Consider the following 26,658-nt stretch of genomic DNA (forward strand, 5'->3'; position numbering starts at 1 on the left):
ACAAAATATTGATAAAGAGATAGATTTAATAACTCAGAAATTAAAAGCTGTCAAAATAGAACCTAGAACTTCATCATCAACAAAACCATGGCACTTTCACAGCGAGGTGAAGGATTTACCTCGGAAAAATTCTTCTAGAAATCTTAACATAATAGATAGAATAACAGGAAGAAGAAGTGTAGACCAAAGAGATATTCAGTTAGACGAAATAATCGACATAGACCAAGATATTACTTTCTTTAGTAATAATCAATTAAATCTCCTTAATCCTAGACAGTTATATAGAACAGGACCTTTGAATTTTAATACTGGATTATTCAGACATTATAGGGAAATTCAAGTTAGTTGTGTAGGACAGGATTCCGTCAACATAAACTTAATAGCAGAACAAGCTTTCAAAGAAATTAAGAAATTATATACTTTAATTCATTTTGGTTTAATTGTCATAGGGGTAAAAGGATTAGGACGAAAAAACCTAGGAACCAAAACTCTGCTCAGCATCTATGATGATAGATGGGTCGATCCTAAAAAAGCTATGTTAGGAATCACCAAAGTAGATATGAATCAGAACGGAGGAATATTTTATTGCTCCCCTGATTTCCTCCTAGGACTACAAGATTTTAGAAAATATATTAAAATAGGTATTCAGACAAAAGGATATGAATCCTTTGTAGGAAACAATCTTTTATTATGTATTGGATTTTTAGGAAGATGTACTTGCTCCAGTACTACTAGGTTTAAAGTTAAAATAGATGATGTACTTAATTTAATAGGTAACAAGGGAATTAAATTAATTAAGCCTATCAAATATTCCCCAGATATCTTAGCTGGATTAGAATGGAACCTTAAATTCAGAGAAGAAAAAATAATTAGTCCTGAAGAAAGTATTATGTATACATATACAAAAGGTAATATAAATATTAGATTTAATAGTTATGAACAAAAGAATACAGAGGACACAGAATCAATTTCTAGCGAAAATTACGATTTAGTTCACATAGAAGGAGAATCAGAGACAGATGAAATAATATAGCCTAAAGAACTAGAATTAAAATTAACAGAAAAAGAACTTTTTCATTTAGAAGAACACTTAATTAAAAATGGAAATCTCCAAGAGGAAGAAGATCTGTACTATGACCAAGAAACTAACATCAGAATAGGAAAAATGCCTCTAGAGCCAACAAAAGATGAAGAAACTATAAGTATCAAATAATACATGGATGAAGAAAGCTCTAATACTATTCCCCGAAATAGTTATACCACTTATCCACGAACTCCTCCTAGGGAAGTATATTATTCTGGTAATATGCCAAGGATTCCTTATAGTGACCCAGTAACTTTTGATCACAAGATACGTCCCAAAGGAAAAAGAAAAGAAATAGAAAGACCTATAAAGTTTCAAGAAATGGGCAAAGGAAATTTTTTTAATCTTTCAGCCCATGATCCCCAAGAATGGACAACAGTATTAGACCTTTGGAAAAATCAGGTAGTGTCAGACTATATTCAGAACTTTCAGTCTCAAGATGTAGAAGAAATGTACATATACTTGGAGACATTTTTAGGAGAAAGCGTAAAAGCTTTATGGGAAAGTTATGAAAGAGGGAATCCAGAAGAATTTGGCCATCTAATGAGCCTAGGATCCAATCCCTATAATTTTGTTAATAAAGTTTATCAATTAGTAACAGGAGATGACCCTAATCTAGGATTTGTAACATTACAAAAAGATGCAGTAGTTTATTTAGAGCAACTTAGTTTACATAATTATAAATATGATAAGAAATTTCTCCAAGATTATTATTATACCTGTATTTCAGGAAATTCTTTCAACAAAGACTTAGGCACAAAGTTATTTAGGAAATTAGCAGGAGCACTAGGAAAAGAAATATATGATAAATGGCAAAACGTAGAAACAACAAATCCTACAGCAGTGTATTCAATAGGACAAAGAACCAAGTTTATTATGACCATCCTTCAAGAAAAATGTACAGACATTCAAATACAAAGACAACTTAAAGGAGATGATTATGGGATCTGTAAGCAGATATATACTACCCAAGCTTATGGTCTAAAAGACTCGGGACAGAAACTAAGAAAACATAAAAAATACTTCAAGAAAGGATACTTTATCCGTAGATTCAAAAGTAGGAAACCATATTTAAACAAAGATAGACATGTTAGAAGATTTAACCCAAAAAGAACCTATAAGAATAAACTTTCTTGCTATATTTGCGGCCAAACAGAACACTTAGCCAACACCTATCCCAAAAGACAAAACATTAACCCTAAGAGATCCACCCTTGTAGAAAATGTCCAACAAGATCTCATAGAAGTAGATGAATACATGTCAGATACGGAATCTATTTATAGCATAGTAAGTATCCAAAATGCACCTTTAGATTCTTCAGATCGTCTCCTTCAGCAATCTGAACTTTGCAATAACCACTTCGCAAATCCAATTTGGAGAAAACTTGCGCCTCTTTCAACTAATCATAGAGATCTGCAATAAGAGGAAAAAGGTACTTATTCTTTATAGTTACCTTGTTGAGCGCCCTATAATCGATGCATAGTCTCATACTTCCATCCTTCTTAGTCTGAAACAGTATAGGGGCCCCATAAGGTGCTTTGCTTGACCTTATGAACCCAGTGTCCAACAACTCACTGAGTTGTCTTCGCAGTTCATCCAGCTCTTTGGGCGCCATTCGGTATGGTGCTTGTACTGGCTTTCTTGCTCCGGGCTCAAGCTCTATGCAATGGTCCACCCTTCTCCTAGGTGGTAACCTCGCTGGAAGTTGTTCAGGCATGACATCTCTATATGCATGCAGTACGACTTGTATCTCTTTAGGGGTAGGCATGACCTCTACCTGCTCTATAGCACAAATAGAAGCAATGTAAGTAGAGCGGCCCTGCTTAAGACCTTTCTTAAGCTGGAGGGCTGATAGCATTAAGTCCTTTTTTGTTACATCTTTGTTGTCAAGTTCAGAAATAGTACAAGGACTTTGCTCGTCCATAATCCCCACTACGCCAACATGCGGCATTACAAATGCCTTACAAACCGTGAAAAACTCCATTCCCAAAATCGCATTGAAATCATCCATGACAACAATAGTAAAATTCAGAAATCCAACCCACTTGCCTATCTCCACCGGGACGTTCTTGGCAATGCCTTAGACTTCACGAGCAGCAGAATTTACAGCTTTCATTTTGCTCCCATCTTTCTCTCCTCGTATATTTAGGCGCCTAGCCTCCTCCGACGAAAGGAAGTTGTGGGTGGCGCCAGTATCCACCACTGCTCTAACAATACGTCCAGCAAGTGTTAGAGAGATAAAAAGATGTTCTCTTAAGGGTCTTACCAGAAGTGGAGCAGCCTTCTCCTCCTTTGAACGGACAACAGCATGGAAAAGTGTTAAGGAGCCCAAACTAGGCTCAATCCTTCCATTGTTCACCTCGATTTGAGCAGCATTGAGGAACCTCTTTCTAAGACAATCCCTCGCATATGAAACAATGGACCTTTTTTTGTTTGTCCCCTCGTTTCTTCTCTTCCAGCCTAGCCTTGGCGTCCTTTGCCCATGACTTCTTTTCCCCTTTCTCCTTCTTCTTAAAATTCGTTTTACCATTGTTATTTTCCTTAGGCACTTTGTTAGCCGAATAATTCTTTCTCTCATATTCGGTTAACTTTTCAGCAGTAGATAAAGCTGAAGCTAATGTCTTTACTTCCCGTCTTCTCAATTCTTGCTCAGCCCACGGGAAGAAAGACATTAGCTTCAGCTTTATCTAATGCTGAAAAGTTAACCGAATATGAGAGAAAGAATGATTCGGCTAACAAAGTGTCTAAGGAAAATAACAATGGTAAAACGAATTTTAAGAAAAAGGAGCAAATCAAGGGATTTGAATGGAGGATCAAATCAAGGAGATTTGATAAGGGAGGATCTCTGCTCTCATTGGACGGAAGCATGAGAGAAGGGAGGGGTTGAAGCCTATAAATACCAAGGCATTCAACCCTTGTAGATTCATTCAGCATAGACGAGAGGGAGAGTTTTTGTAGAGTGCTGGCCTTCCACCTTGGACGGTCACTCGTAATCTTCTCTAGTATTAATACAAGGTTACTTTCTCTTCCTATTCCATTGTCTTTCTATCTTTTCATTGCTCGTGCTTCATTTGAGAGGAAGGAGTTTGCAACGTTGATCTCAGGGGTGAGAGGCTGTACTACCTTTGACGAATTGAAGGTAGGCCATCACGGGAGTTGGAGTTCCGCTAGCCCAAGTGAGTTTAGGCTCATCTGACCTCGTGACAAACTGGGTGGGGGGCCTTGTACCTACCTCGGCGGAGTCTCGAAATGGCAGTGGAAGCGGATGCAGGCCCAAAAAGCCAAACAGCTCCTAAAGGCCCGTCTTTGCCGTGAGTGCCAGATTTACGAAATGAGGCAGAGGGCGGAACTTAGAGCCGCAGTTTTTGAGCTTGAGCGACCGTGGGAGGTTGTTGAGCGAGCCCCAACTCTCTTTTCCATCAAAGCCGACGAGCAGTTGAAGGCTTTGGCTAACAGGTCTCAATTTTCTGGAGGCTACGATCTGTGGTCGGAGCGGGATGAGACTCAGCTTTTTCATAACCAGGACAGGCTCCCTTCCGCGAGGTTTTTCCCTAAAGGGGTTGTGCACAATGTCAAACCGTATGGTATTATTGACAGTGTTGGGCGCACCAGTTATTCAGAAATGACGTACGTTGAGGAAGATTTACCCAAGAAGAGGAATGGGACTAAAAGATCGATTCTCTTGTTTCGATGCCCATGAAAAATAAGAGAGAAAAAAAAGAGAAATGTGGTTTCTCTTGTTTGGATGCACAAGGAAAATGGAAAAGAAAAGAAAAGAGAGCATGCATATTACCAACCACTAGTAATATGCATGGTCAGATTTTTAGGGAAGTTTCGTATTTCAGTCCTTCCTCAACCTATTTCTGCCATGTTCCATCTTCAGCGCTTTCAATCTCTTGATCGCACAACCGCATTTAGGTATTGCTGACCTGGGCGTTGCAGACGAAAGTCATGGAATATATGTCAGCCACAGGTAAGCTCATTTCTCCCATTTGATTTCCTTCATCCTTATTCTCTCCATGCAATGTAGTACAGAATTTATGCAACACAAATTATTTTGAGATCCTTTATGAGTTATAGAGCTAGTCATATTTCGTTTCTTAATAACTCTGATATGCAAGATTATCTCTATTTGTTTTCCATACTTTTAGGATTCTTTGAACTTAATATTAAACATGTATTTTATGGAAAGTTTTAAATGTAGGTTAAAGTTCAAACCCGACTCGAGCTTGAGCTCAAATTTGGTTAAAATTCTTGGGCTTGAGCTCGATTCCAATTTTAGTCTCAAAGCTAAGCTTGAGCTCGAACTCAAGTTCAAAGTATTCAAATCAAGCAAAGCTCGAACATATACAAGTTCGAGTTTGGCTAGGCTCAAGAGAGTGGGAAATGTATATAAAAGTCACATTTTGTATATAGGTCATGTTTTTATATAAGTCACATTGGCATAATATTATGCAGTGTTTATAAACAATTTTATGCAAAGTTTATAGACAATTTTATGCAGAGTTTATGTACTAAGGTCATGCCCAATTTTAAGTAAAATTTATGCATAATTCTATGCACAGTTTATTTGACTTGTATTTTATGCAAAGTTTTAAATGTAAGTTGGAGCTTGAACCCTGCTCAAGCTCAATTCCAATTTTAAGCTTAAGGCTGGGCTCGGCTCTAGCTTGAGTTTGAAGTATTTAAATCAAACCCAGCTCGAACATATGCAGATTCAAACTCGGCTCGACTCGACTCGATGCCACCCCTAGGCACTGCACGTATAGGCAGGGCACATACGGACTAGTGCCTGAACACCAAGGCATGGAGGCATGTTAGATTAGTGGCAGCCAACTTTTTTTTTAATGATGATAAACTTATTTCAAAGAAAGGGAAGATGCATCGAAGGAGACCTCCCCTAACAATAAGAGATTGAAGGGGGGACCTAGGCACACAAATCAGCAACCTAAATGGCTGATCCAAGTATATGAGACGAAGTACAAGAAATGGTGGATACAATATCCAAAATACCAAGAAAAATCTGCCAGTGACGCCACGGGGGGAAGGATGAGGTGGAGCACCATCCGATGACGACCTTGGAGTCTCCCTCCATGATAAGGAGACCACTAAAGCGATCCTTAAAAATACACAAGCTGTGAAGGAGATCAGATAACTCAGCAATGGTCGAGTCAGCAATTCCGAGAGGGCCATAGTAAGAGAGTATGGCAGTGCCGCCCAGATAAAAAATCACCCCGCCAAAACCATCCAAACCCGGGTTCCCAAAGGCGCTACCATCAAAATTCAGCTTATAATGGTTCCTAAACGGTTTCTAGTCACGTGGGCCATGGGGTGTTAGCTGGGGCGGTTGTACATGAGGAGGCATGCGCCAAGAAGCACATGACCATTCGAAGGGGCATGTGGCCAGCAATTCCCCAACAATATATAGGGGGGCTGGATGAGTGCCAATCAATCAGACATTGACATAGAGACTCAAAGGAGCGCTCGAATATCTTGTATGTAGACAAATTTGTGTATATGAGAAAAGATTTATTGTGTGCCAACTATTTGTATGCAAGGGAGGCTGACTAGTGTGGGTTATCCAAGGACGCAACTAGGCCGACACAGGGTTAGATAGTGGTCTCACCAAAATCGATTTAAAAAAAAATGATCCCTATTAAAAAATATATTTTCTGAGTAAATAAGAACCTTAAGAGTGGACACTACTTCAGAATGTGTACATACGTGGTCATGGAATACAGGGTTAGATAGTAATCCTTATTTTAAGTGTGCTTGGTATCCTAGCAAAAAACAAAGAGCTAAATGCAATCAGTGTTCCCCAGAAGCTTGCATCCCTTGTCTAAAAGCCCTAGGTATAGAACCTGCATACCAGACTCTCTCTCTCTCTCTCTCTCTCTCTCTCTCTCTCTATATATATATATATATATATATATATATATAATTCTTTAGGGTATATTATCTCATCTGTTTCTAATTCTATATTGATTAGGTCATATTTTTCACTAGAGATTGATTCCGTATCTTCTATATTCTTTTGTTCATAGCTATTAAATCTAATATTTATGTTACCTTTAGTATCTGTGTACATGATACTTTCTTCAGGACTGATTATTTTTTCTTCTCTAAATTTAAGGTTCCATTCTAATCCTGCTAAAATGTCTGGAGAATATTTAATAGGCTTAATTAATTTTATTCCTTTGTTTCCTATTAAATTAACTACATCATCTATTTTAACCTTGAACCTAGTAGTGCTAGAACAAGTACACCTTCCTAAGAATTCAATACACAATAAAAGATTGTTTCCTACAAAGGATTCATATCGTTTTGTCTGAATACCTATTTTGATATATTTTCTAAAATCTTGTATTCCAATAAGGAAGTCTGGGGAGCAATAAAATATTCCTCCATTTTGATTCATATCTACCTCAGTGATTCCTAACATTGCCTTTTTAGGGTCTGCCCATCTATCATCGTAGATACTAAGTAAGGTTTTAGTTCCTAGATGTTTTCGTCCTAATCCTTTTACCCCTATTACAATCAGACCTAAATGAATCCTTTTACCCCTATTTCTTTAAAGGCTTGTTCTGCTATTAAGTTAATGTTAACAGAATCTTGTCCTACACAACTAATCTGGATTTCTCGGTAATGTCTAAATAATCCGGTATTAAAGTTTAATGGTCCTGTTCTATATAATTGTCTGGGGTTAAGAAGGTTTAATTGATTCTTGCTAAATATAGTAATATCTTGATCTATATCTATTATTTCGTCTAATTGTATATCTCTTTGGTCTACACTTCTCCTTCCTGTTATTCTGTCTATTATATTAAGGTTTCTAGAAGAACTTACTATTTCCGAGGTAAATCCTTCACCTTGCTGTAAAAGTGCCATGGTTTTTTAGCTAAGGAGGTTCTAGGTTCTATTGTGATACCTTTCAATTTCTGGGATATTAAATCTATTTCTTTATCAATATTTTGTTGCGATCCTTTACTACTTTTTAGATAGTCTAAATTCTCAGAGAGTTTTTCTGTTTTTATTTTTAAAGTCTTAATTTCGTCTTGTATCTTAGTTAAAGTGAATTCTTTTTCAGTTACTTTGTTTGAAGATTATTACCTAGACTTATAATAAGATCTGTGATAGTATTTAATTGGGGATTATTCCCGTGTAAAATATGTTCTTCACTGTTGAAATGACACCTAAGGGAATTAGGTCCTATATATTTTATCTCAAATCTTGATGGAAGTCTAAGGTCTAAATAATCTAATTTTTTGGAGGGTTCCAGGTCTTAGGGCTTTGATACCAATTTGGAGGGGGTACTGATTAATCTGGAGTATTTAAAGCTAAATGATTTGCAGGTCTCCTTACTATTTGTCTTCTAGGTATAAAGATTTGCCTAGGGGTTTCTACGAATCTTCTATAAGAATATAAAGACAAAGTAAAATAGATAAAACTAAAAATAACCAAATTACAGAAAACTATTACTAAGGCTATAAAGACAAAGATCATGTATCTACGATTCTAACTATAATATTAATAATTAAGAATATATAGGAACCTAAAAGATTCTCTATGCTTGTGCTTTTCATAACCTTAGGAATTGTTCTTATCGCTTTGGTACTTACTGCGTTTATTGTTTCCTAAGTTTTATAGATGGTGTGTGTTTAATACATAATACATAAAAGTATATTAGCAACGCTCTAACCCATGTCAAAGGTAAAGAATAAGATCCAGAAAAGCTAGAGCAGTTGGTAAAGAATTGGATCTTTCCTTCATCGAAATAGGTGGTATATGGGTTATAAGTACCATCTACTTGTTGGCTAAAAACTTGTTTAGTTGTTTTCTTGAAAAACTGAGGGGGAACGAGTCTTCTATGGATGATACATTTTGTACAGCCAGAGTCTACTAAGGCATCTAATATTAAGGATTGTTTATTAGGGAAAACAATCTTGGCCCTGACAAGTAAGCTAGAAAAAGATTTGTCTTGGTTGTAGACGTAGAAAGTTTCTGGTTCTTCTATGCCTACTGTAATCCCATCACAGGAGTCTTTTTCGATTGTATCTAATCTATGTTTGAGGAGAGTAATTCACAGTTTTCTATTTTTCTGGCCATAATTTCTAACTTAGTGTTATGTATCCTATTATGGATAGGCTGCTCTCTCTCTCTCTCTCTCCATCTCTCTCTCTCCCTCCCTCCCTCCCTCCCTCTGTCTGTCTCTCCCTCTAGATACCAATTCGGAGGGGTACTACTTTAATCTGCTTTAATCTGGAGTATTTAGAGGTGAATTATTTGGGGTTCTTCTAATTACTTGTCTTCTAGGTATAAATATTTGCCGAAGAGTCTCTACAAATCTTCTGTATGAATATAAAGATAAGGTAAAACAGACAAAACTAAAGATAACTAAATTATAGAAGACTATTGTTAAAGCTATAAAGATAAAAATCATGTATCTAAGGTTCTATCTATGATTCTGGCTAAAATATTAACGAATAAGAATATATCAGAGGCTAAAAGATTATCAACTTGTTCTGGGAGAAATATAAAATATCCAAATAATTGTAAAGCTATTATTACCAAGAACAATATGTACCTATAAGTTCCTATGATATTGCACAATAATCTCTTAAGGTATTATATAATACTCCTAAGTATAAGTAATATATAGGTAATATTCGCAAAACAAATCTCAAAAACTGTTTTATTATCTTATTAATTAACCAAATATACATAAAAAGGTACAGCCGCGTTGTGACAACCGAGAGCAACGCTTGGCTCAACTGAGGCTGAGGCGTTTGTAAGGGCTTAGCCCTCACCCAGTAGTTTCCAGCCTTATATACCTTTCTATAATAACGTCTTAAAATAAAGTAGTAAATATGAACAAAAACGAAAATACTCAACACACAATAAAAGCAGTAAGTATTAAGGTAACAAGAACGATGCCTAGTATTATGAAAAGTATAAGCATGAAAGCAATCGTAAGAGAAGGAAAAGATAGTTGTAAAAACTTCCAGAAGGTAGTTCCTAAAACGCTTCTATCTTTTAATGTTCTGTCAGAACACTTAGCCAGAAGGTAGTTCCTAAAACGCTTCTGTCTTTAATGTTCTGTCAGAACACTTAGCCTCCCTCCCTCCCTCCCTCCCTCCCTCTAGATACCAATTCGGAGGGGTACTACTTTAATCTGTTTTAATATTGAGTATTTAGAGGTGAATTATTTGGGGTTCTTCTAATTACTTGTCTTCTAGGTATAAATATTTGCCAAGGAGTCTCTACAAATCTTCTGTATGAATATAAAGATAAGGTAAAACAGACAAAACTAAAGATAACTAAATTACAGAAGACTATTGTTAAAGCTATAATGATAAACATCATGTACCTAAGGTTCGATCTATAATTTTGGCTAAAATATTAAGGAATAAAAATATATCAAAGGCTAAAAGATTATCTACTTGTTCTGGGAGAAATATAAAATACCCAAATAATTCTAATGCTATTATTACCAAGAACAATATGTAGCTATAAGTTCCTATGATATTGCACAATAATCTCTTAAGGTATTATATAATAATCCTCAGTATAAGTAATATATAGGTAATATTCACAAAACAAATCTCAAAAACTGTTTTATTATCTTATTAATTAACCAAATATACATAAAAAGGTACAGCGGCGTTGTGACAACCGAGAACAACGCTTGGCTGAACTGAGGCAGAGGCGTTTGTCAGGGCTTAGCCCTCACCCAGTAGTTTCCAGCCCTATATACCTTTCTGTAATAACGTCTTAAAATAAAGTAGTAAATATGAAAAAAAACGAAAATACTCAACACACAATAAAAGCAGTAAGTATTAAGGTAACAAGAACGATGCCAAATATTATGAAAAGTATAAGCATGAAAGCAATCGTAAGAGAAGGAAAAGATAGTTGTAAAAACTTCTATCAGAACACTTAATGTTCTATCAGAACACTTAATGTTCTATCAGAACACTTAGCCAGAAGGTAGTTCCTAAAACGCTTCTGTCTTTTAATGTTCTGTCAGAACACTTAGCCTCCCTCCCTCCCTCCCTCTCTCCCTCCATCCCTCTAGATACCAATTCAGAGGGGTACTACTTTAATCTGGTTTACTCAGGAGTATTTAGAGGTGAATTATTTGGGGTTCTTCTAATTACTTGTCCTCTAGGTATAAATATTTGCCTAGGAGTCTCTACAAATCTTCTGTATGAAAATAAAGATAAGGTAAAACAGACAAAACTAAAGATAACTAAATTACAGAAGACTATTGTTTAAGCTATAAAGATAAAAATCATGTAGCTAAGGTTCAATCTATGATTCAGGCAAAAATATTAAGGAATAAGAATATATCAGAGGCTAAAAGATTATCTACTTGTTCTGGGAGAAATATAAAATATCCAAATAATTCTAATTCTATTATTACCAAGAACAATATGTAGCTATAAGTTCCTATGATATTGCACAATAATCTCTTAAGGTATTATATAATAATCCTAAGTATAAGTAATATAAAGGTAATATTCGCAAAACAAATCTCAAAAACTGTTTGATTATCTTATTAATTAACCAACTATACATAAAAAGGTACATCGGCGTTGTGACAACCGAGAGCAACCCTTGGCTCAACTGAGGTAGAGGCGTTTGTCAGGGCATAGCCCTCACCCAGTAGTTTCCAGCCTTATATACCTTTCTGTATTAATGTCTTAAAATAAAGTATTAAATATGAACAAAATCGAAAATACTCAACAGATAATAAAAGCAGTAAGTATTAAGGTAACAAGAACGATGCCTAATATTATGAAAACTATAAGCATGAAAGCAATCGTAAGAGAAGGAAAAGATAGTTGCAAAAACTTCCAGAAGGTAGTTCCTAAAACGCTTCTGTCTTTTAATGTTCCGTCACACAGAACACTTAGCTTCCCCCCCTCCCTGCCTCCCTCCCTCCCTCCCAAGGGGTAGTACTTTAATCTGCTTTAATCTGGAGTATTTAGAGGTGAATTATTTGGGGTTCTTCTAATTACTTGTCTTCTAGGTATAAATATTTGCCTAGGAGTCTCTACAAATCTTTTGTATGAATATAAAAATAAGGTAAAACAGACAAAACTAAAGTTAACTAAATTACAGAAGACTATTGTTAAAGCTATAAAGATAAAAATCGTGTATCTAAGGTTCTATCTATGATTCAGGCTAAAATATTAAGGAATAATAATATATCAGAGGCTAAAAGATGATCTAATTGTTCTGGGAGAATTATAAAATATCCAAATAATTCTAATGCTATTATTACCAAGAACAATATGTAGCTATAAGTTCCAATGATATTGCACAATAATCTCATAAGGTATTATATAATAATCCTAATTATAAGTAATATATAGGTAATATTCGCAAAACAAATCCCAAAAACTGTTTTATTATCTTATTAATTAACCAAATATACATAAAAAGGTACAGCGGCGTTGTGACAACCGAGAGCAACGCTTGGCTCAACTGAGGCAGAGGCGTTTGTCAGGGCTTAGCCCTCATCCAGTAGTTTCCAGCCTTATATACCTTTCTGTAAAAACGTCTTAAAATAAGGTAGTAAATATGAACAAAAACGAAAATACTCAACACCCAATAAAGCAGTAAGTATTAGGGTAACAAGAACGATGCCTAATATTATGAAAACTATAAGCATGAAAGCAATCATGAGAGAAGGAAAAGATAATTGTAAAAACTTCAAGAAGGTAGTTCCTTAAACACTTTTGTCTTTTAATGTTCTGTCAGAACACTTAGCCAAAAGGTAGTTCCTAAAACGCTTCTGTCTTTAATGCTCTGTCAGAACACTTAGCCTCCCTCCCTCCCTCCCTCCCTCTAGATACCAATTCGGAGGGGAACTACTTTAATCTGCTTTAATCTGGAGTATTTAGAGGTGAATTATTTGGGGTTCTTCTAATTACTTGTCTTCTAGGTATAAAGATTGGCCTAGGAGTCTCTACAAATCTTCTGTATGAATATAAAGAGAACGTAAAACAAACAAAACTAAAGATAACTAAATTACAGATGACTATTGTTAAAGCTTTAAAGATAAAAATCATGTATCTAAGGTTATATCTATGATTCTGGCAAAAATATTAAGGAATAAGAATATATCAGAGGCTAAAAGATTATCTACTTGTTCTGGGAGAAATATAAAATATCCAAATAATTCTAATGCTATTATTACCAAGAACAATATGTACCTATAAGTTCCTATGATATGGCACAATAATCTCTTAAGGTATTATATAATAATCCTAAGTATAAGTAATATATAGGTAATATTCGCAAAACAAATCTAAAAAACTGTTTTATTATCTTATTAATTAACCAAATATACGTAAAAAGGTATAGCGGTGTTGTGACAACCGAGAGCAACGCTTGGCTCAACTGAGGCAGAAGCGTTTCCCCTCACCCAGTAGTTTCCAGCCTGATATACCTTTCTGTAATAACGTCTTAAAATAAAGTAGTAAATATGAAGAAAAACGAAAATACTCAACACACAATAAAAGCAGTAAGTATTAAGGTAACAAGAACGATGCCTAATATTATGAAAAGTATAAGCATGAAAGCAATCGTAAGAGAAGGAAAAGATAGTTGTAAAAACTTCCAGAAGGTAGTTCCTAAAACGCTTTTGTCTTTTAATGTTCTGTCAGAACACTTAGCCAGAAGGTAGTTCCTAAAACGCTTCTGTCTTTAATGCTCTGTCAGAACACTTAGCCTCCCTCCCTCCCCCCCTCCCTCTAGATACCAATTCGGAGGGGTACTACTTTAATTTGCTTTAATCTGGAGTATTTAGAGGTGAATTATTTGGGGTTCTTCTAATTACTTGTCTTCTAGGTATAAATATTTGCCTAGGAGTCTCTACAAATCTTCTCTATGAATATAAAGATAAGGTAAAACAGACAAAACTAAAGATAACTAAATTACAGAAGACTATTGTTAAAGCAATAAACATAAAAATCATGTATCTAAGGTTCTATTTATGATTCTGGCTAAAATATTAAGGAATAAGAATATATCAGAGGCTAAAAGATTATCTACTTGTTCTAGGAGAAATATAAAATATCCAAATAATTCTAATGCTATTATTACCAAGAGCAATATGTAGCTATAAGTTCCTATGATATTGCACAATAATCTCTTAAGGTATTATATAATAATCCTAAGTATAAGTAATATATAGGTAATATTCGCAAAACAAATCTCAAAAACTGTTTTATTATCTTATTAATTAACCAAATATACATAAAAAGGTACAGCGGCGTTGTTACAACCGAGAGCAACGCTTGGCTCAACTGAGGCAGAGGCGTTTGTCAGGGCTTAGCCCTCACCCAGTAGTTTTCAGCCTTATAAACCTTTTTTTAATAACGTCTTAAAATAAAGTAGTAAATTTGGACAAAAAAGAGGATTTGCCAAACGGACTGGTTGGCTTAAGCCTATCTCGACTGATTCTGACCAGGACATTCCTATATTACAATATGCTGATGATACTATATTTTTTGGAGAAGGTTCACTTTCTCGAGTATCCCACTCGAAAGCTCTATTGAACCTCTTTGAGTTGTCTTCTGGGCAGAAGGTAAGTTGGTCTAAATCTTCCATTCTGGGTTTCAATATTGATCCTTTGGTTCTTAATTCCATGGCAAACTATTTGGGTTGTAAAGTTGCCTCCTCTCCGGGTACGTATTTGGGCCTCTCCCATTCTCCTTTATTACCCAAAAAGTCTTCTTGGCACCCAGTAATTGAACAGCTTGAAGGTAGGCTGGCTTCATGGAGAGGGAAGTTTTTGTCTAAAGCTGGTAAACTCACTCTGATTAATTCATGTTTACATGGTATTCCATCTTATTTTTTATCATTGTACTGTTGCCCAGCCTCTGTAAGGAAGAGAATAGAGTTTTTAAAAAGAAGATTTTTATGGGGTGGGCAAAATGGTGAAAAAAAATATTGCCTTGTAAAATGGGTTGACATATGTAAACCTTTTGCTGAGGGTGGCCTTGGAATTCGCGACACTGCAACAACAAATTCGGCCCTGCTTTTGAAGTGGATCTGGAAATTCAACATGACCCCATCTTTAGTTTGGCGAAACATGGTGGCGAGTAAAGCAGATAAATTCTTGGGATGGTTGACTGAAGGAGAAAGGTATAACAAATTCTCCTATCTGGAAAAAAATTGCTAAGTTGTTGCCTGTCTTCAAAACCGTTGTCAAGTGTTATATTGGATCTGGAAGTACGACAAGGTTTTGGACGGATTGGTGGATAGGTCAGGCAAGTCTAAACTCTTGCTATGGTCAAATCTACTCTCTCGCCAGAAACAAGGAGGCTTATATTTCTACTGTTGGACAAAATTCTTGTGATTGGAACCTAAATCTCTGTAGAGGGCTCACAGAAGCAAAAACTATTGAAGCCGCCGAACTCATTACGAGTCTTTCTTCGGCCCGTGCCAAAAATGGCCCGGACACCTTGATATGGACACTTTGTCCCAAAGGTACGTTTTCTGTCTCATCTGCCTATAAAGCTCTTCTACCCCCCTCCCATGCTCTTCTACCCCCCTCCCATGCTCAATCCACACGATTACTAAGGTTAATCTCCCTAAAATTGGAAAGTTATTAATCTCCTGCAGCGTCGGTCACATTATCTGGGGCCTTTGGAAAGAACGAAATAACAGAAGGTTTAATAACAAATCCCTTCCTGACTACATTCTCTGTAATCAGATTGTGGGGCAAGTAATCTCTTGGATTCGGATGAGAAAAGAATTCAAAAGTTTTGGAGGGATCATTCTTCGTGAGAGTTGGGATCTTATTGCAAAATTGTCCTCCCCCCCCCCGCCCTCCAACTATGGAGACTTGGTCTCTTCCTCCGGCTGGAATTTTTAAACTAAACTTTGATGGAAGTGCGTTAGGTTGTCTGGGGTTAGCTGAATATGGGGGGGTTATCCATGATGACCAAGGAAAATTACTCCACTCTTTTTGCGGCCCACTCGGCATATCAGACTCAACGACTGCCGAGTTATCTAGGTTGTTCAATTGCCTGAAGCTGTTTCATCAGAGAATGGACGGACCTTTATTTGCAAAATTGTCCTCCCCCCCCCCCCCCCCCCCCCCCCCGCCCTCCGACTATGGAGACTTGGTCTCTTCCTCCGGCTGGAATTTTTAAACTAAACTTTGATGGAAGTGCGTTAGGTTGTCTGGGGTTAGCTGAATATGGGGGGGTTATCCATGATGACCAAGGAAAATTACTCCACTCTTTTTGCGGCCCACTCGGCATATCAGACTCAACGACTGCCGAGTTATCTAGGTTGTTCAATTGCCTGAAGTTGTTTCATCAGAGAATGGACGGACCTTTATTTGTCGAAGGCGATTCACAAGTTGTTATCAGTTGGTGTAAGAAGACTTGCAAACCCCCATGGCGGCATTGGAATCTTTTTGATGATATATGCACTTTAATTTCCCAAATACAATGTAAGTGGAATTATATTCCTAGATCCGCAAATCACTTGGCGGATAGTCAGGCTAAAAAAGGTGTTTTTCTCCAATAGCTTGTTGTGGAGGAAGGTCCTGTTTAGTAAGGTTTGCATTATTCTGTCTTAGTAATATATTCACACTTTTTTCAAAAAAAAAATGAACAAAAACGAAAATACTCAACACACAATAAAAGCAGTAAGTATTAAGGTAACAAGAACGATGCCTAATATTATGAAAAGTATAAGCATGAAAGCAATTGTAAGAGAAGGAAAAGATAGTGGTAAAAACTTCCAAAAGGTAGTTCCTAAAACGCTTCTGTCTTTTAATGTTTTGTCAGACAGAACATTAATTCTAAAGATAGTTGTAAAAAGGACATTGCAAACAAGGAGTAAAGAGAACCATTGTTATGAAGAATAAAATTAAGACCTAAAATAAAGTCTACGTTGAGTTTGAGATAAGATCCAGAAAAAGTTGAACAGTTGGTAAAGAACTGGATTTTGCCTTCATCAAAATAGGTTGTATATGGGTTATAGGTACCATCTACCTGTTGGCTAAACACTTGTTTATTGGTTTTCTTAAGGAACTGAGGAGGAACTAATCTTCTATGGATAATACATTTGGTACAGCCGGAATCTACTAAAGCATCTAACACGAGGGATTGTTTGTTAGGGAAAATAATCTTTGCTCTAACAAGGATACTAGAAAAAGATTTATCTTGGTTACATACGTAGGAAGTTTCTGGTTCTTCTAATCCTACAGTAATACCATCATAAGAATCTTTTTCTATTGTATCTAATCTATGTTTGAGAAGAGTTATTTCTGCCTCACAGTTTTCTATTTTTCTGGCCATAATTTCCAATTTAGTATTGTATACCTTATTATGATTAGGGGATTCTACATGTTCAATACCTAAGAGTTTTAAGCAAGGAATACAAGCTTCTAGGAAACATTGAGTGCATATTGCTCTTTGTTTCTTACTAGGATACCAGGAGCATTTAAAGCAAGGGTTACTGTCTAAACCAGTATTCCAGGACCAGGTATGGGTACATTCTATTACTGTATCCATAAGGTCAAGGTTTTCTTCAATATTAAGGTCTAGGACAAGATCTTCATCAGAGTCTGATGTATCTAAAGGAGCATTGGGTATGCTTACAATACTATAGATGGATTCTGTGTCTGACATATATTCATCTACTTCTATAAGATCTTGTTGTACGTTTTCTACAAGGGTGGATCTTCTAGAATTAATGTTCTGTCTTTTAGGGCAAGTGTTGGCTAAGTGTTCTGTCTGACCACAAATATAACATGATAATTTATTTTTATAAGTTCTTTTTGGGTTGTATCTTCTGACATGTCTATCTTTGTTCAGGTAAGGCTTCCTACTCTTAGATCTTCGGATAAAATATCCTTTCTTAAAATATCTTTTATTTCTAGGTTTTTGTCTTGAATCTTTTAGACCATAAGCTTGAGTAGTATATATCTGTTTGCAGAAGCCAAAGTCATTTCCCTTAAGCTGTCTTTGTATCTAGATATCTGTACATTTTTCTTGGAGAACTGTCATAATGAATTTTGTTCTCTGTCCGATGGAGTATACCGATGTAGGGTTTGCTGATTCTATGTTTTGCCATTGTCATAAATTTCTTTTCCTAAAGCTCCAGGTAGTTTTCTAAATAATTTGATTCCTAAGTCTTTGTTAAAGGCATTACCTGAAATGCAGGTATAATAAAAGTAGTCTTGTAGGAATTTTTTAACATATTTATAATTATGTAAACTAAGTTGTTCTAAGTAAACTACACCATCTTTCTGTAGTGTTATAGAACCTAAATTAGGGTCATCTCCTGTTACTAACTGGTAAACTTTGTTAACAAAATTATAAGGGTTGGATCCTAGGCCCATTAAATGGCCAAATTCTTCTGGATTACTTCTTTTGTAGCTTTCCCATAAACCTTTAACACTTTCTCCTAGGAGTGTTTCTAAGTACCTATACATTTCTTCTACATCTTGGGATGAAAAGTTCTGGATATAATCTGATACTACTTGGTTTTTCCAAAGGTCTAATACAGTTGTCCATTCTTGAGGATCATGGGCTGAAAGATTAAGAATTTTTCCTTTGCCCTTTTCCTGAAAAGTTACAGGTCTTTCTATTTCTTTTATGTTTTCCCTGTGGATGTATTTTTCTATCCAAATTTATGGGTTCACTATAAGGAATCCTAGGCATGTTGCCTGAATAATATACTTCTCTAGGTGGAGGTCTTGGATACGTAGTGTAACTACTTCCGGGAATATTAGTAGAACTTTCTTCATCCATATATTCTTTGATACTAAAGGTTTCATCTTCTTTTGGTTCTAAAGGCATTTTTCCTATTCTAATGTTCATTTCACTGTCGTAATACAAGTATTATTCTTCTTTTATCCTCTTGTTTTTTATTAGGTCTTCTTCCAGGTGAACAAGTTCTCTTTCTACCAGTTTTAATTCTAGTTCCTTAGGATATATTATTTCATCTGTTTCTAATTCAATATTAACTAAATCATAGTTCTCACTGGAGGCTGATTCAGTGTCTTCTGTATTTTTCTGTTCGTAGCTATTAAATTTAATGTTTATGTTACCCTTTGTGTCTGTATACATGATACTTTCTTCGGGACTAATTATTCTTTTTTCTCTAAATTTAAGATTCCATTCTAGTCCTACCAAAATATCTGGAGAATATTTAATAGGTTTAAGTAATTTGATTCCTTTATTACCTATTACATTTACTACACCATCTACCTTAACTTTAAACCTGGTGGTACTAGAACTAGTCCATCTTCCTAAGAATCCAATACATAATAATAGATTATTTCCTACAAAGGATTCATATCCTTTTGTTTGGAGACATCTGTATTTGCCTCAAACGGCTTGCTGAAATCAGCAAGGTGCAGCACTGGTTCAGCCACCATGGTGTCCTTTAGCCGTTGGAATGCTCTTTGGCATGAGTCCGTCCACTGCCACTTTTGGTCTTTCTTGAGAAGGTCGGTCAAGGGGGCTGCTATAGCTGAGAAGCCCTTGATAAACCTCCTGTAATAATTTGCAAGACCATGGAAACTCCTAAGCTCAATCACCTTGGAAGGGATCGACCAGTCATGCACAGCCTCCACCTTCTTGCTGTCCATCCATATCCGTCCTCCCCCTATCCAATGTCCAAGAAAGGACACCTCTTGCAACCCAAGGAGCACTTCTCCTCCTTGACATACAGCTGATTATTTCTCAACGTTTCGAAGGTGTTTCTTGTGCTCGTCCATACTCTTGTTGTAGACCACGATGTCATCCAAATAAACAACGACAAACTTGTCCAAGTATTCGGAAAATACCTCGCTCATGAGAGTGAAAAATGTTGCAGGTGCATTGGTTAGGCCAAAGGGCATAACCATGAATTCATCAGCCCCATATCTGGTTACACAAGTAGTCTTCCCCTCCTCTCCTTCAGCAATCCGGACTTGGTAATAACCACTTCGAAAATCCAATTTGGAGAAAACTTGTGCCTCTTTCAACTGATCAAAGAGATCTACAATAAGAGGAATAGGGTACTTATTCTTTATAGTTACCTTGTTGAGCGCCCTACAATCGATGCACAGTCTCATACTTCCATCCTTCTTAGTCTGAAACAGTATAGGGGCCCCATAAGGTGCTTTGCTTGGCCTTATGAACCCAGCGTCCAGCAGCTCACTGAGTTGTCTTCGCAGTTCGTCCAGCTCTTTGGGCGCCATTCGGTATGGTGCTTGTGTTGACTTTCTTGCTCCGAGCTCAAGCTCTATGCGATGGTCCACCCCTCTCCTAGGTGGTAACCTCGCTGGAAGTTGTTCAGGCATGATATCTCTATATTCATGCAGTACGGCTTGTATCTCTTTAGGGGTAGGCATGACCTCTACCAGCACAAATAAAAGCAATGTAAGTAGAGCGGCCCTGCTTAAGACCTTTCTTAAGCTGGAGGGCTGATAGCATTAAGTCCTTTTTTGTTACATCATTGTTGTCAAGTTCAGAAATAGTACAAGGACTTTGCTCGTCTATAATCCCCACTACCCCAACATGCGGCATTACAAATGCCTTACAAACCGTGAAAAACTCCATTCCCAAAATCACATTGAAATCATCCATGACAACAATAGCAAAATTCAGAAATCCAACCCACTTGCCTATCTCCACCGGGACGGTCTTGGCAATGCCTCGGACTTCACGAGCAGCAGAATTTACAGCTTTCATTTTGCTCCCATCTTTCTCTCCTCGTATATTTAGGTGCCTAGCCTCCACCGACGAAAGGAAGTTGTGGGTGGCGCCAGTGTCCACCACTACTCTAACAATACGTCCAGCAAGTGTTAGAGAGATAAAAAGAAGTTCTCTTAAGGGTCTTACCGGAAGTGGAGCAGCCTTCCTCCTTTGAACGGACAACAGCATGGAGAAGTGTTAAGGAGCCCAACCTAGGCTCAATCCCTCCATTGTTCACCTCAGTTTGAGCAGCATTGAGGATCCTCTTCCTAAGACAATCCCTCGCATATGAAACAACGGACCTTCTTTTTCTGTTTGTCCCCTCGTTTCTTCTCTTCCGGCCTAGCCTTGGCGTCCTTTGCCCATGACTTCTTCTCCCCTTTCTCCTTCTCCTTAAAATTCGTTATACCATGGTTATTTTCCTTAGGCACTTTGTTAGCCGAATAATTCTTTCTCTCATATTCGGTAAACTTCTAAGCAGTAGATAAGCTGAAGCTAATGTCTTTACTTCCCGTCTTCTCAATTCTTGCTAAGCCCACGGGAAGTAAAGACATTAACTTCAGTTTTATCTACTGCTGAAAAGTTAACCGAATATGAGAGAAAGAATGATTCGGCTAACAAAGTGTCTAAGGAAAATAACAATGGTAAAACGAATTTTAAGAAAAAGGAGCAAATCAAGGGATTTGAATGGAGGATCAAATCAAGGAGATTTTATAAGGGAGGATCTCTGCTCTCATTGGACGGAAGCATGAGAGAAGGGAAGGGTTGAAGCCTATAAATACCAAGGCATTCAACCCTTGTAGATTCATTCAGCATAGACGAGAGGGAGAGTTTTTGTAGAGTGCTGGCCTTCCACCTTGGACAGTCACTCCTTGTAATCTTCTCTAGTATTAATACAAGGTTACTTTCTCTTCCTATTCCATTGTCTTTCTATCTTTCATTGCTCGTGCTTCATTTGAGAGGAAGGAGTTTGCAACGTTGATCTAAGGGGTGAGAGGTTGTACTACCTTTGACGAATTGAAGGTAGGCCATCACGGGAGTTGGAGTTCCGCTAGCCCAAGTGAGTTTAGGCTCATCTGACCTCGTGACAAACTGGGTGGGGGGCCTTGTACCTACCTCGGCGGAGTCTCGAAATGGCAGTGGAAACGGATGCAGGCCAAAAAAGCCAAACAACTCCTAAAGGCCGTCTTTGCCGTGAGTGCCAGATTTACGAAATGAGGCAGAGGGCGGAACTTAGAGCCGCAGTTTCTAAGCTTGAGCGACCGAGGGAGGTTGTTGAGCGAGCCCCAACTCTCTTTTCCATCAAAGCCGACGAGCAATTGAAGGCTTTGGCTAACAGGTCTCAATTTTCTGGAGGCTACGATCTGTGGTCGGAGAGGGATTAGACTCAGCTGTTTCATAACCAGGACTGGCTCCCTTCCGCGAGGTTTTTCCCTAAAGGGGTTGTGCACAATGTCAAACCGTATGGTATTATTGACAGTGTTGGGCGCACCAGTTATTCAAAAATGACGGACGTTGAGGAAGATTTACCCAAGAAGAGGAATGGGACTAAAAGATCGATTCTCTTGTTTCGATGCCCATGAAAAATAAGAGAGAAAAAACAGAGAAATGTGATTTCTCTTGTTTGGATGCACAAGGAAAATGGAAAAGAAAAGAAAAGAGAGCATGCATATTACCAACCACTAGTAATATGCATGCTCAGATTTTTACGGAAGTTTCGTATTTCAGTCCTTCCTCAACCTATTTCCACCATGTTCCATCTTCAGCGCTTTCAATCTCTTCATCGCACAACCGCATTTAGACATTGCTGACCTGGGCGTTGCAGACGAAAGTCACGGAATATATATCAGCCACAGGTAAGCTCATTTCTCCCATTTGATCTCCTTCATCCTTATTCTCTCCATGCAATGTAGTACAGAATTTATGCAATACAAATTATTTTGAGATCCTTTATGAGTTATAGATCTAGTCATATTTCGTTTCTTAGTAACTCTGATATGCAAGATTATCTCTATTTGTTTTCCATACTTTTAGGATTCTTTGAACTTAATATTAAACATGTATTTTATGGAAAGTTTTAAATGTAGGTTAAAGTTCAAACCCGACTCGAGCTTGAGCTCAAATTTGGTTAAAATTCTTGGGCTTGAGCTCGATTCCAATTTTAGTCTCAAAGCTAAGCTTGAGCTCGAACTCAAGTTCAAAGTATTCAAATCAAGCAAAACTCGAACATATACAGGTTCGAGTTTGGCTAGGCTCAAGAGAGTGGGAAATGTATATAAAAGTCAGATTTTGTATATAGGTCATGTTTTTATATAAGTCACATTGGCATAATATTATACAGTGTTTATAAACAATTTTATGCAGAGTTTATAGACAATTTTATGCAGAGTTTATGTACAAAGGTCATGCCCAATTTTAAGTAAAATTTATGCACAGTTTATTTGACTTGTATTTTATGCAAAGTTTTAAATGTAGGTTGGAGCTTGAACCCTGCTCAAGCTCAATTCCAATTTTAAGCTTAAGGCTGGGCTCGGCTCTAGCTTGAGTTCGAAGTATTTAAATCAAGCCCAGCTTGAACATATGCAGATTCAAACTCGGCTCGACTCGACTCGATGCCACCCCTAGGCACTGCACGTATAGGCTGGGCACATACGGACTAGTGCCTGAACACCAAGGCATGGAGGCAAGTCAGATTAGTGGCAGCCAACTTTTTTTTTAATGATGATAAACTTATTTCAAAGAAAGGGAAGATACATCAAGGGAGACCTCCCCTAACAATAAGAGATTGATGGGGGGACCTAGGCACACAAATCAGCAACCGAAATGGCTGATCTAAGTATATGAGACGAAGTACAAGAAATGGTGGATACAATATCCAAAATATCAAGAAAAATCTGCCAGTGACGCCACGGGGGGAAGGATGAGGTGGAGCAGCATCCGTTGACGACCTTCGAGTCTCCCTCCATGATAAGGAGACCACTAAAGCGATCCTTAAAAATACAGAAGCCGTGACGGAGACCAGAGAGCTCAGCAATGGTCGAGCCAGCAATTCCGAGGGGGCCTCAGTAAGAGAGTATGGCAGTGCCACCCGGATCAAAAATCACCCCGCCAAAATCATCCAAACCCGGGTTCCCGAGGACGCAACTAGGCCGACACAGGTAAAAGTAAATTCAACTTTCCACTGCATAACTGAACCCATGCAACACCTAAGCTCTAACATTACAAGCATGATCTTTTCACAGTATGGCACACCATGAATGAATGAGCAGGCCAAATCGTCTCGCCAAAATCGATTTAAAAAAAAATGATCCCTATTAAAAAAATATTTTCTGAGTAATTAAGAACCTTAAGAGTGGACACTACTTCAGAATGTGTACATGCGTGGTCATGGAATACAGGGTTAGATAGTAATCCTCTTTTTAATGTGCTTGGTATCCTAGCAAAAAACAAAGAGCTAAAATGCAATCAGTGTTCCCTAGAAGCTTGCACCCCTTGTCTAAAAGCCCTAGGTATAGAAGCTGCAGACCAGACTCTCTGTCTCTCTGTCTCTCTGTCTCTCCCTCCCTCCCTCCCGAGGGGTACTACTTTAATCTGGAGTATTTAGAGGTGAATTATTTGGGGTTCTTCTAATTACTTGTCTTCTAGGTATAAATATTTGCCTTGGAGTCTCTACAAATCTTCTGTATGAATATAAAGATAAGGTAAAACAGACAAAACTAAATATAATTAAATTACAGAAGACTATTGTTAAAGCTATAAAGATAAAAATCATGTATCTAAGGAGCTATCTATGATTCTGGCTAAAATATTAAGGAATAAGAATATATAAGAGGCTAAAAGATTATCTACTTGTTCTGGGAGAAATATAAAATATCCAAATAATTCTAATGCTATTATTACCAAAAACAATATGTAGCTATAAGTTCCGATGATATTGCACAATAATCTCTTAAGGTATTATATAATAATCCTAAGTATAAGTAATATCTAGGTAATATTCGCAAAACAAATCTCAAAAACTGTTTTATTATCTTATTAATTAACCAAATATACATAAAAAGGTACAGCGGCGTTGTGACAACCTAGAGCAATGCTTGGCTCAACTGAGGTAGAAGCGTTTGTCAAAGCTTAGCCCTCACCCAGTAGTTTCCAGCCTTATATACCTTTATGTAATAACGTCTTAAAATAAAGTAGTAAATATGAACAAAAACGAAAATAGTCAACACACAATAAAAGCAGTAAATATTAAGGTAACAAGAACGATGCCTAATATTATGAAAAGTATAAGCATGAAAACAATCGGAAGAGAAGGAAAAGATGGTTGTAAAAACTTCCAGAAGGTAGTTCCTAAAACGTTTCTGTCTTTTAATGTTCTGTCAGAACACTTAGCCAGAAGGTAGTTCCTAAAACGCCTCTGTCTTTTAATGTTCTGTCAGAACACTTAGCCTCCCTCCCTCTAGATACCAATCCGGAGGGGTACTACTTTAATCTGCTTTATAATGGAGTATTTAGAGGTGAATTATTTGGGGTTCTTCTAATTACTTGTCTTCTAGGTATAAATATTTGCCTAGGAGTCTCTACAAATCTTCTATATGAATATAAAGATAAAGTAAAACAAACAAAACTAAAGATAACTAAATTACAGAAGACTATTGTTAAAGCTATAAAGATAAACATCGTGTATCTAAGGTTCTATCTATAATTCAGGCAAAAATATTAAGGAATAAGAATATATCAGAGGCTAAAAGATTATTTACTTGTTCTGGGAGAAATATAAAATATCCAAATAATTCTAATGCTATTATTACCAAGAACAATATGTAGCTATAAGTTCCTATGATATTGCACAATAATCTCTTAAGGTATTATATAATACTCCTAAGTATAAGTAATATATAGGTAATATTCGCAAAACAAATCTCAAAAACTATTTTATTATCTTATTAATTAACCAAATATACATAAAAAGGTACAGCAGTGTTGTGACAACCGAGAGCAACGCTTGGCTCAACTGAGGTAGAGGTGTTTGTCAGGGCTTAGCCCTCACCCAGTAGTTTCCAGCCTTATATATCTTTCTGTAAAAACGACTTAAAATAAAGTAGTAAATATGAAAAAAAAAGAAAATACGCAACACACAATAAAAGCATTGAGTATTAGGGTAACAAAAAGATGCCTAATATTATGAAAAGTATAAGCATGAAAGCAATCGTAAGAGAAGGAAAAGATAGTTGTAAAAACATCGAGAAGGTAGTTCCTAAAACGCTTCTGTCTTTTAATGTTCTGTCAGAACACTTAGCCAGAAGGAAGTTGCTAAAACGCTTCTATCTTTAATGTTCTGTCAGAACACTTAGCCTCCCTCCCTCCCTCTAGATACCAATTCGGAGGGGTACTACTTTAATTTGCTTTAATCTGGAGTATTTAGAGGTGAATTATTTGGGGTTCTTCTAATTACTTGTCTTCTAGGTATAAATATTTGCCAAGGAGTCTCTACAAATCTTCTGTACGAATATAAAGATAAGGTAAAACAGACAAAACTAAAGATAACTAAATTACAGAAAACTATTGTTAAAGCTATAAAGATAAAAATCATGTATATAAGGTTCTATCTATAATTCTGGCTAAAATATTATGGAATAAGAATATATCAGAGGTTAAAAGATTATCTACTTGTTCTGGGAGAAATATAAAATATCCAAATAATTCTAATGTTATTATTACCAAAAACAATATGTAGCTATAAGTTCCTATGATATTGCACAATAATCTCTTAAGGTATTATATAATAATCCTAAGTATAAGTATTATAAAGGTAATATTCGCAAAACAAATCTCAAAAACTGTTTTATTATCTTATTA

At 36.7% G+C, this 26,658-nt stretch overlaps 2 protein-coding genes across 2 annotated transcripts in view; one reads left to right on the forward strand and one right to left on the reverse strand.

Annotated features, from left to right (window-relative positions):
- The window catches only part of LOC137944645 (protein transport protein SEC23 D-like), a 69,964-nt gene that overhangs the window by 11,658 nt on the left and 31,648 nt on the right, over positions 1-26,658 (reverse strand).
- Positions 4,296-4,784, forward strand: LOC137944442 (probable DEAD-box ATP-dependent RNA helicase 48; the record flags this gene model as incomplete). The annotated part of the gene is made up of 1 exon (XM_068790130.1): positions 4,296-4,784. A coding segment is annotated over one exon (489 nt), but the record flags the coding sequence as incomplete, so codon positions are not given.

This window comes from Aristolochia californica, unplaced genomic scaffold, assembly GCF_029961685.1.
Source record: "Aristolochia californica isolate CCGP_79_NKW_82.1479 unplaced genomic scaffold, dmAriCali1.0.hap1 SCAF_11, whole genome shotgun sequence".
Lineage (NCBI taxonomy): Eukaryota > Viridiplantae > Streptophyta > Magnoliopsida > Piperales > Aristolochiaceae > Aristolochia > Aristolochia californica.